The 11668-nt window shown below is 38.0% G+C and overlaps 1 protein-coding gene across 1 annotated transcript; it reads left to right on the top strand.

The window, feature by feature from the left end:
- The first annotated feature begins 5996 nt into the window (after positions 1-5996).
- On the top strand, positions 5997-11139 carry LOC105040478 (protein NDL2). The gene is made up of 11 exons (XM_073254720.1): positions 5997-6158; positions 8143-8242; positions 8903-9000; positions 9124-9212; positions 9425-9485; positions 9570-9656; positions 9764-9841; positions 9927-9983; positions 10082-10137; positions 10240-10375; positions 10491-11139. The coding sequence occupies exons 1-11, from the start codon at positions 6099-6101 to the stop codon at positions 10710-10712; spliced, it is 1044 nt and encodes a 347-aa protein (XP_073110821.1). The 5' UTR covers positions 5997-6098; the 3' UTR covers positions 10713-11139.
- The last annotated feature ends 529 nt before the right edge of the window (positions 11140-11668 follow it).

Below are 11668 nucleotides of genomic sequence, written 5' to 3'. Positions count from 1 at the left end.
TAAATATAAATGGTAAAATTACTAAATTTCATATTTGGTAAATTCCAAAAGTCACAAAAACCAAGTTGGTTTAAAATGGTGAAATTTTAGTTCTATGCAATGAGTGATCACATATTAGATTGAGCTATTTAGTGATGGATAAGGTTGGTTGGTTAACATATTAGAGTAGAATCGGCTAGTTATTGTCTAATTAGTCTAGGTTTATGGGATCATTGGAATGATTATATGATGGTAGGTAGGTTCTTGGACTTATGCAACTTAGCTTTAGAAATATAGAATTATGATCGGGTTGAAGCAAGAATTAGGTATGATTAGGTATTGGGTTGAAGCAAGATTGGGTTAGGTACGATTAGGTCAAATTGAAAGGCAGTTAGGTTGATTTGTTTTGATTGGTAGAAACTACTTGGCTAGTGGGCCAAGTCATCGCCTTCAAGGGGCAAACACCACGTTTTGCCCAGTTTGTCTTCTTCTAGATGCTTGTTGGAATATCTACAGCAATTCCTAACAACTGCTGGCTGATTGCTACTTCGAGAGATTGCAGGATGTACTGCTGTGACTTTTGTTTGTGATTTAAGGATGTTCGTTATGTATTTTGGTTTCCATAGGAGCTAATGAGACTTATTGGTCAATTGTTGTTCTTCTCTTGCTCTGATATATTTCTGTAACTTTTTTCAGTGGGTAGTTGGGAGTTGACGGAGGTTAGAAAACTAAGAAAAAAGTGCAAATAGGGATAATAATTAATTACAACGAAGTTGCCTTTGCTTCCACTTATATCACCAGCTCTGCTTTCTGATACTTTATTCGATACAGCTTCCCTCACTCAATGGAACACACACTAAAAATTCAGGGTTGCTGGCAGTGCTCCTGTTCTTAACAAATGGACCACTTTAAACATTAAAACTGTTGCTTATTTGGCTATATGGTGCTTAACCATTAAAATTGCATCTAGTTAGAGGTATAGCAGTCATTTTGTCCATTTAACTATTTAAAAAAATTGCTCAAAGTGATTAAAAATACATCATTTTTTTGGGTAAAATCGGATATTTATTATATTATCCTTGAAATAAATACAACCATAAGAATCAACATGTAAAATGTTTAACCACTAAGTGGGAGCTATGAAAATAAAAATCTATAACGTGGTTTCAGTATAATCAGCAACATATGCAACAACGTTGTCAGCTGCGCTATTTTCGTTTTTTTTTTTTTTTTTGAAGATAATGGGAGTAACATCCATCCAATCTTTTATTGATACTGTGAACTGTTTACATGAATATGTATATAACTGTGGGACTGCTCATGGTCATGCTGTATCCATAAGCATGCCCAGGGGGCATGCTTTAAAGGCTAATCCAAACTCATGTTGTATGGTATGATTACAGGGTTTACAAGGACTGCTCCTACTGTATTTCCTTATGCATTTTCATCTAAGTTGCTTTGTGCTGTTATGTGCCTTCTTTCAACAGTGCCAACAAGGACAAGATTGCTAGTTTTAGTTTTCGAGCATAGTATGATCTCCAATTTTTCAGAATGTTGATGCTTCACTAAAGAACTGCATTATATAAGTAGGCTTCAAAGCGAAATATTTTTTTATTCCATTCTTTCCCTGACATCCAGGTCGGTTGCACTATTTGCCTTCCGATAAACATGAGTTATCTCGAAAGAACAACGAAGTGTAGCCATAACATGCATCCATAAAAGTATGCCTATGCGATCTGCTTTACTATTTCGGTAATTGCAAGGTTGGTGTATAGAGTTAGCTGTGCATTTTCTCAGGGATAAAATATCATGAGGAAAGTACTCATGCTGCTCACAATGATCCTGTTCTTAATCAACTTTCCCTGCCGAAAGACATATGCATCTAATAAACCCCATTGATGAACATTCCAAAGATACTTGTGGAGGCAAGACAGTGCCATGCCGAAGACTCTTCTTTGCTATAAACTCTTCAGCAACTTCCCTTTCGTTTCTTTGCAAAGACGCATGGCATCCAATTTGTTTTCTTCTAGGGAAGCGGACCACAGCCACATCTGGACTTGTCCCTTGCGACGAGCAATGTGTGAGAAACCTTAGCCCGGGGTTTTCGTTTTCTGTACCGCACAAATGTGGGGTTTCTCTGGAGATTTTCGGTGGATCTGCTTCTTCTCCTCTCCATGTGCAGTACTAAATTGAAAGTGATGTGTTTGAAAGCCATCACAATATTCTTGAATTTATAGTCTAATCACCAAATTAATTGGCCACTTACTTTTCGTAAATTATAGAGTTTACAAGGCATTACATTTACTCACAGTTTTCGTGAATTAATTAGTGTGAGTTAAATCATGAAATAGGCAAACATTATTTATCGTCGTTCATGTTGCACGTTTCCATTGGCTTTGTACATGCTTTCATACGACCATGTGTAATTTATTAAGTAGACCGTTCATTATTATATGCTAAATTTGACTTTTCTTGTTTAATTATTTCTTGGATGCCAAAGTTTGACTTCAATGTGAGCCATAGCGTTTATGCGTTAGTCATAAATCAAACACGCTAACATCTTCAGCAGGATACTAGCAATAGTTTGACTTTAATGTGAGCTATAGCTGATATGTGTTAGTCATAAATCAAACGTGGTAATATCTTTAGCCAGATGCTAGCAAAGAAAACATATAATATATGCTAAAAGAATCAAGGTAAGTGAGAAAACATATGAATCATCTAAAGGTTATTAATGGTTTTTTTAAAATTTATTTTTAAATTTTATAAAGAGTCCAAATTGAGGATGTGGATATACATATAGAAAAATGGAGTCTAACTAGTTTGGGATGCCTAAATGAAAATATAGATGTGAATAAATATTTAACTTCTTAATTATATTAAGAGTGTGTGGTTCGCGACAATAATGAGAATTAGAATCATAATAGGAATGAAGTGGAATCAGAATTAAAATAATCATATTTTTCAATTAAAATAAGAATAAAAAATTTTTATTTTCCTCTAAAATTAGAGTAAGAATGAGAATGTTCTTGACAAATGGTTCGAATAGTAGTCAGTTATTCCTATTTCTATTGAGAGCCCAATTTTCTTCAACCAAGATACTCTAAAAGTATTCTACTTATCAAATTTGATAAACGGAATGTAAAATGAAAATTTTCCTCTCATTTGATAATATAATATAAATAAGCAATGCTATTGTAACTAGGAATGGGCAAGATAGAACTTTCATGATACTTTTTTTTTAAAAAAAAAAATTTGATGCTATAAGCCATCACCAGGAAAGGAACAATGGCAAAAACATAATATCATAAATCAGCCGCTATTTATCATCACCCAATAAGTCAATTCACTGGGAAATATGGGAATTGGTTGTTGAAGAAGAGGCCAACTAGTACCATCAATCGCATCATCTTTAGCATTAATCCCTGATTGTCATATCCTAGATGAAAATGAGTGTTTATTATTAACAAGTGATCAATAACCATGCTCATGAGAAAAAATCAGATCAGTTGCTGGCTCAATTTGATCATGACATTCATACAGCTTTCATTCAGAGTTTGTAATTTGACATGCTAGTTTGAATAGTAAGTAGCTTTCAAAGTACCCTCAAGCTCCTTTCTCTTTGGTCAAAATCCTAATAAGTAGCTGATACAGTATTGTGCCTATGGATGACACCATTAATTAATAAGATAAACCTTATTTTAAGTGGGAGGCTGATGGGATGTCACTACTAATCATGAAAATTTAGTGCTAAACATGACACGACATAAGTCTAATTAACAATGGATGGTCCCAATGGGGCACACTTGCTAAAACTCTAGAAGCTGTGAAGTTTCAACTTACCTTACCAACCCTCTTAGCAGTGCTCGTTTGCCCTTTTTTTTTGTCTTTTTCTTTTTTTTTAATCCTCTCACATTGGGTCAGTCAGATGAGTGGGGCCCCTCCCTTCTCCATGGATCTTAGCCGAACCTTAACACGCGGCTATGTACTTGTGGGCCCCACGAACTTGCCTGACTAAATTTTTTTGTTGACGGAAACACGGATGCATCCATGGCAGCTGATGGATTAACGAGAGGCGAGTGCTATCATCCAAGTGCTCAAGCAAACTTTTGTACAAATTTTGGGTACGTCGCCAACAGTGCCATTCTAGTCCCATCTCGTTCAGTTTTTGTATGGAGTTGATCGTATCAAGATGGATGGATTTGGAAGGGCATCATCATAAATGGCGCACATAGAGCCTACAACCAGTCACGAAAGCTTTTGAAACATGACAATTCCCATGGTCGGATGAGGTCATCAGAGAGTTCCAACACTAATTAACCCAAAATTCTCTGTGGTGCATGATTTGCCCGATTGAGTATTGTAGATTGCTCAATATCTGTTATTAGAATATAGATAGCTATAAAAAATGATGTGCCATGTATAGCATACGAGACTAGTTTGTTCGATAACTATCCATCTACGGGTAACCGTCATTATAAAAAGTTTTATGTTCTTCAATCTTTGCGAAGCCTAATACCATATAGTATGAATTCATGTTAGTGGTAGCCAGTTTGGACACCGACAACGCTATATTTTGGGTGTGAGCAAGAAACATTTCACATGGATCCAGATCTTATTGTTGGAGCTGCTCTTACAAAGCCATATGGGCTCCTAAATCACTCATTAATGGAATGTGCTTCAAGAGTCAAAGCCAAGGACTATTTCACAATCTGTGACGGTGGGGCCAATAGAGAGCTTGTTACATTACTTTCTACTTGTAGCACCACGATTTGATATTTTCAAGCCATTCAACTTCCTAGCTAATTTTCAATTTTCAGATAAATCAATCTGTCATGGAAGTTTTATGCCAATGCCAACAAGGGTTCCCCATCAAATCCAATCAAAAATATTGAAGCTCGACAACTTGATAAAAGACTTAACATCTTATAAAACCATGGTTGATCTTAGGATCAATCAAAGATTATATACAAAGAATCAATTCAAGATCCGAAAGGATCCAATATTGACGCAGACACCACCAAGCATGATTTAAGGAAAGCAAAGTCAATGATCACGAGGACCATGCATTCAAGATCTCCAACTGATCACGAGTTTCTCCTCCTCCTCCTCACATCCAAAAGATTTCTTTCTTTTACATTAAAAAGAGTTGTCCTCCTCGCTGTCCTATTTCAAGTTAGTTCCATGATTTGGGCTCATTAGGCTGCTTCCCATTTTTGCTCGACAAAAACGTGTGCTTTGTTACCGTATCCCCATACGCCAAATTTCTGCCCAAATTTACCGCAGATAAGAAGGCTCTTCACGTGGACGAGCTTTTACCGGAAATTACCCACCCCCATCACATTGACCAAAACGCCAACATTAATTTACTCGTCACGCGGGCAGGCACGCCCACCTCAATTCCACCGTAATTTTATATTTATATATGATTTTATGATATCACTATCAACGGCACGGATGGCATGATCATTGAACCACGGACCCACCAGGCCCCTCCATCAGGTGCACCCCATGACTGCGCCTAACGTTAGTCTCTGCCGACTCTTTCGCGGTCCCCAACTTTGGACCAAGATGCGCCAAACAGTGCCACGCGTCCCGGTCATTTAACGGGACCAGTCGTGGGCCGGGCCCGGGTCAAACCGTTGAGCCGGTTCCGGATGATCCGGGTGGCAGGACAAAACAGTGTACCCGCCGAACCGGCTGGGGTTGGGATTGGTTGGGAGAGGCGGAGGGTAGTTCGGTCATCTGGTAGGGGGTACGAGCGTCGCCATCGAGGGTGGGGTAGACGGTCGCCATCGTAAATTAGCTTCGAAAACTGTCGGTATGGTAACTCGCGGTTGCCGTCAACGAGGTTACCTTCAGTTAAGTGGTGTGGGCGTGACTCCCCCGATGGCTGCTGGGGGAAAAATCGGACGCGTGAAGGGTTTCAGAGGGCGAGCGTCGGTGGGGTTAACCGGGGTTAAATTGGAGCATTCGGCAGAGGGGCGGACGCTTGGTATATAAAAGAGCGAGGATGGAGATGGCTTCTTAGAAAAGCTGGTGGAGAGCGAGCGAGCGAGAGAGAGAGAGAGAGAGGTTCGAGGAGGATTACCGGGGAATCTTTTGGGCCTGGTGGAGTAATGGGAGAATCGAGCAGCTCGGTGTCCGTTGATGTGGAAAGGATTTCGTTTGGTGGAAAGGTTAGGGTTTCTTGATCTCTTGGAGCACTTTCTTATCTTTTTTTTTTTTTTTTTAAATTTAGATAATTGTTTTAAATCTTCGATCTGATGTTGTGCTGCATTTGAATCGTTATGTTTATTTGATTTTTTTGTTATATTTTTGTTGTTTGGGGGATTTAATTGAAGGGAAAGCGTGAGGTTTGGTGCTTGTTCTTAATGGTGTCAATGTTGATTTCTTTGGAGATCGAATGAGAGCTATGCTGTTGATGGAGCCATTGTTTCTTATCTTTATTTTATTTTATTTTATTTTTTGCGTGTGACAATGGTGCGCCTATGCAGTGATTTCTTTTTTCTTAGCGTCTCTTGTGGTATCTTGAGTGTTTTTTTTCCTCTTTCGTATCCGTGTATTTGTAACGGAGCTGTTAATGGGTTCTTTCTTTAATTTCCTTACAACCCAGATGATATGTTTATTTCGTTGGTCCTTTCTTCTTCCGTTTCTTGATGGTGTCTTAAATCTCTCTTTCTCATTGTTTTGTATGGTTGTAGACAGCTTTCCTGGTTCTGTTTTATTTTCTTATTTTAATAGCTTTGTTTTACGAAAGATTTCTTTGAAGGCAACCTTATAATGTAGAACTGTTTCCATCTTTGACCCCTTTTTTTTCTTTTAAAGGGGGTTCAGTTTTCTATACATATATTCCGAGAAATGCATTCAGTTTTAGAACACCCTTTCGCTACATCCTACATGACTAATTTTTCGAGTAGTTGATAGACGAAATAAATTAGTTTATATATCAATGTTTGGATTTTTTTTTTCTTTTATAATAGCTGATATGTTTTCCCCTTTTTACATAATAAAAAAAATATTAGAAAATTTGTTGTACGACGTTGTGTTCACGATGAAGCTCTTGAATACTTGAACCGCAACCATTGCTTCGCAATAGAGTTATCCTTTACTTCCACCAACAGCTGGATATGACTTTCTCATTGAACATGCAAAGTGTAAGAGAGAGAGAGAGAGAGTGTGTGTGTGTGTGTGTGTATGAGGACATTATTACTAGTTGAGGTTCTTTCAATCTAAACATGCATCTTTGTTAGACTAAAGACCAACCAGCAACTTGTCTTCATTGGTTTGGTAATTTATCATGCAAAAATTCAACTTTGGATCTGAAATTTACAACTTAAGAGCTAATAACATGTGCTTGCAATTTTTAAATCTTTAGATCAAAGTTGATAAGTGTGGAAAAGATTGAATACTGAACGATTCAAAAGAAATCAAATGCACTCGAGAACTAGAAGAGCTTGAAAGATATATGAGCAAGTTAATCTGAGCCTTAATGAGCTTTTGTCCTCCAGTTGATTGTGATCAAGTCTCCTGGATCTCATATGTAATCTGTCTAGGTTTATTTAACCTCGTTATCTTGTTATTTTTGTTTTCTATGATGCCTTTGTTTGAATTTTCGAGGCATCTATCAGAAGTTTATTATTTGAAATTAACACTGCATTTTCTTACTCTTGTTTTTGGCTTTTTGACGCATCGATAATCATCAACTATGGTTCTCTAAGTGTCTGGGTTGTTTCTGTTATTGTCCTCTGAATTACAGATAGTTATATTTTTCATATGTGTCCTTTTCCCTCATCCTCCATGTGGGAGCAGTTGACTACTTGATATTTCTTTTGTTGCATTTCTGTCTTTTCCTCTTTTACTTAACGAATCTCATCTCCCTAGTTTCCCCCTGTTTTGACTAGAAATACTAAATGCTATATGTTTTCTACTTCCAGGCGTATAATGAGTTTTCCTTGCCTGTATGGAGAAAAGATTTATTGAACAACTAATTTAGAATAATTTTGTGTTTAATATCACATTAACTTTTGTGAAATCACGTTTATAACGATGTATTTTGTGCTAATGCTGAACTGTATTTTTTTTTTTTTAAAAGGATTAGATCTCAATCAACATTTTGTTTCTTTCCATGGTTGCTAAATGGTTTAAACCGGCTACCCTCAGGAACATCATATACAAACTAGCTATGGTCCCATATCGGTTGCTGTGTTTGGAGATCATGAAAAGCCTGCACTAGTTACTTATCCAGATGTGGCTTTGAATTGTAAGTATGAGGATGCCACAGATGTTTTAGCATTCTTGCTTCCTTTTCTTCTGCCTAATGCAACTATTTTCCATTTGACATGGAGTTTACTGTATTATTTCAAAGTCCAGCATGAGGTCCTTGAGCTGTTTGTTGTACTAATTATTTATCTTTTTTCACAGCTTTCCTTGAATGATACCAATCTTCCTTTCTTGACTTTCTGTTTTACTGATCATTAGTGTATATTTTCTTTCAGTTGTGCATGATCATCCGTCTATATGTCATTTTATGTTATTGTCGTGGAAAATCATATGCCAATGTGTGCATTCCATTGTATGCTGACTGGGAACTGCCGGACTGTCATTTTGCAGAGTGAAGGCATTCCCGGCCTTCATACTGCCAATCTTGTGCTGCCATCGTCAGTGCACACTGGATGTAGTAGTGACTTATTTACCTAGCAGTTCTTCTGTTTTCACCTGGCACATCTACTGTGTACGATGCACGATGCTTGGCTCATAGATGTGTCATATTGGTTTTTCTGTAACTCAGAGTGGTTTATTTTCTTGATAAGAGAATCGATAGGACATTAACATACAGAGTAAGAGGGAGAAGATAATATTCCGTGTGTCTCTCTTAAAACAAGGGGTTTTGTGCACTCATTCTACTTGTTTATATGATCAGATATGTCCTGCTTTCAAGGATTATTTTTTTGTCCTGAAGCTTCTACGTTGCTGCTGCACAATTTCTGCATATACCATATAAGCCCTCCAGGTCATGAGGTCAGCAATTTAGTTCCTGCATTTATTTCATTATACATGTATGAAAAAAATGTGTAACATGTATTATATTCCTTTCGGACAATTTGTCACGTGATTTTCTTGGTCATCCTCTGTGTCTTGCAGTTGGGAGCTGCTCCAATTTCTTTAGATGTCCCAGTGCCTTCTGTTGATCAGTTAGCAGATCAGGTGGCAGAAGTTCTTGATTACTTCGGGTAATGCACTATCTTATTTTTCTTTCTTATTCATTGAAGTGCAGCATGCAGAGTATAAATGTGGAACTATGAAAATTTTTTTTTCCTTATTCATTGAAGTGCAGCTTTTAGAGTATAAATGTTGGACTATGAACGGAGGAAGCATCTCCTCTGGATGCATTTGATTTTTTTTTTTATTTAACGCTTTTTATTTGAAATTTTGCTCATTCCAGGTTAGGTTCGGTGATGTGTTTGGGTGTCACGGCGGGTGCTTATATTCTTACCCATTTTGCTGTAGGTGATTCTGCAAATAAAGCCTTTCAGATTAGTGTTCTTTTAAAAATTTACTGAGTCATGCTTCTAACAAACCGGTTGCAGACAAAATATAGGGAGCGAGTTCTTGGTTTGATGCTTGTCTCACCTTTATGCAAGGCTGCCTCCTGGACTGAGTGGTTGTATAATAAGGTGTTATTTCATAGTCATTCTTTCTTCCTTTTTTATTTTTATTTTTTTTTAATTTCCTTTTCTGAATCGTTGTGATGTTATGCTGCTGAACAAACTAAAATCAACAGGTTTTATCGAATTTGCTATATTTTTATGGGATGTGCGGCTTGATCAAGGAATGCTTGCTTCAGCGATACTTTAGCAAGGTATGGTACCTTTGCTTCGTTCTTCTACTTATTTACCTTGATTGTGGTGTTCATTCTCCATCTCGTTGCAATTTTTCATTGACAGGAAGTTCGTGGAAGTTCACAGGTTCCCGAGTCAGATATTGTACAAGCCTGTAGAAGTGTTAGTACTCTTCTATTTGGGAAGCTTGTAAAATTTATATTACTATATTCTCTCTTTTTTTTTGAAAAAAAAAATGGTCGGTGTTTTGTCCTATGCAGTTGCTTGACGAAAGGCAGTGTACAAACGTCTGGAGATTTCTTCAATCGATAAATGCGTATGGTTGCCTACTCTTTTTACTCTGTGAATGAGTCAGCTAAAGATGTTGCTGCTGTACCCCTAACATTTTTTTGCTTTCCTTGCCCCTGAAAACAAACAGGAGACATGACTTGACGGAATCATTGAAGAAACTGCAGTGCAGGACACTAATTTTTGTGGGTGAGAACTCTCCCTTCCACTCCGAGGCCCTTCACATGGCCACAAAGCTGGACAGAAGATACAGCGCCTTGGTTGAGGTATTCTCTTCTTATATACAGTACAACATGTATGCATCTTTAATTATTGATTTATGATATCATGACAATGGCAACTTGGGGTCTGAGTTTTTTTTTTTTTGGAACACAAATGCAGGTCCAGGCGTGTGGTTCAGTTGTGACAGAGGAACAACCCCATGCGATGCTGATGCCCATGGAGTACTTCCTCATGGGATATGGTCTGTACAGGCCATGCCAGCTGAGCTGCAGCCCACGGAGTCCGCTCAGTCCATCATGCATCTCCCCTGACCTGCTATCACCTGAGAGCATGGGAGTGAAGTTAAAGCCCATCAAGACGAGGGTCTCACTCCAGGTTTGAGTGGGTAGGGCGGGGGCGGTACGACATACTCACAGTCACAGTTAGGTGAAGTCCCAGGCAAGTTTAATGATGGATAACGTGAATAGTGTAACATTTGAGATGTCCTTGTCCTATAGATATGGTTTTGTAAAGTCCCCCCCCCCATTTTTTTAAGACGTGGAGATTTGATTTACTGGGCTGTAGATATGCACAAGATAAAGTTGAGGTGAGGAGGCGGTATATAAAGGACGAGTGGAGGGGAGCGGGTCAGATTCTTCTATTCCATTCATTCGTAGAGACAACACGTGTAAATCTTTTCATTATTTATTACTGCCAAATAATAAGAAGCAATGTCCTTGTATCATTAGGTGGATATGTGCTATTACTGTATCACCATTTCGCAAATGTAATTTCTTTTTCGTTAAAAAAAACAAATGCAACTTCTTTAGCTGGCTATGTTGTGTCTTTTTTCAAGTCAAGCTGTCACGGCATCCATGTTGCCGTATGGTCTGCGATTGTTTTGGAAAGTAGTGTATTTTTTTTTTTTGGGTAGAAAGTAGTGTATTTTTAACTTGCGGTCATCTTTCATGGTGGGTGTATGCATGCCAACTTCATATGCTATCGTTATAGGCATTTGAAGTACTGCTAATACCTTAGGGGGAAAAAAATGCTGCTGATACTTTTCTATTGCCTGTTCGACTGATTGTCTTGGTCCGGGCAGAGGAATTGGCAATAGAGATTGAAGAGAATATGGCGGAAACTTCGGTAGTTTGGAACATCTCTAAAGGAACCTGGGCTGCATCTATGCTTGTTTCAAAATTTGTTGGTATTGATCTAGACTTTGCAAATGGCACAAGGTGGTTGTTAGTGAATGTTCTTATTTATAATTTTCTGCTCTTGTTTTGGTTGGGAATGATTGAAAAAGTCGTTAGCTGATTAAATGGTCGTGCAAGGTTGCTCTACAGATTTGCAGAGCG

This window comes from Elaeis guineensis, chromosome 3 (assembly GCF_000442705.2).
Source record: "Elaeis guineensis isolate ETL-2024a chromosome 3, EG11, whole genome shotgun sequence".
In the NCBI taxonomy this organism is placed as follows: domain Eukaryota; kingdom Viridiplantae; phylum Streptophyta; class Magnoliopsida; order Arecales; family Arecaceae; genus Elaeis; species Elaeis guineensis.
The sequence above is the reverse complement of the archived record's forward strand: the minus strand, read 5'-3'. Positions and strand labels throughout refer to the sequence as shown.

Excerpts from the sequence above, each read along its gene's own strand:
- LOC105040478 (XM_073254720.1), top strand. The coding sequence starts at position 6,099 with ATGGGAGAATCGAGCAGCTCGGTGTCCGTTGATGTGGAAAGGATTTCG. Across the intron at positions 6,159-8,142 it reads GGATTTCGTTTGGTGGAAAG|GAACATCATATACAAACTAG; the intron begins GTTAGGGTTTCT and ends GGCTACCCTCAG. Across the intron at positions 9,842-9,926 it reads TTCAGCGATACTTTAGCAAG|GAAGTTCGTGGAAGTTCACA; the intron begins GTATGGTACCTT and ends TTTCATTGACAG.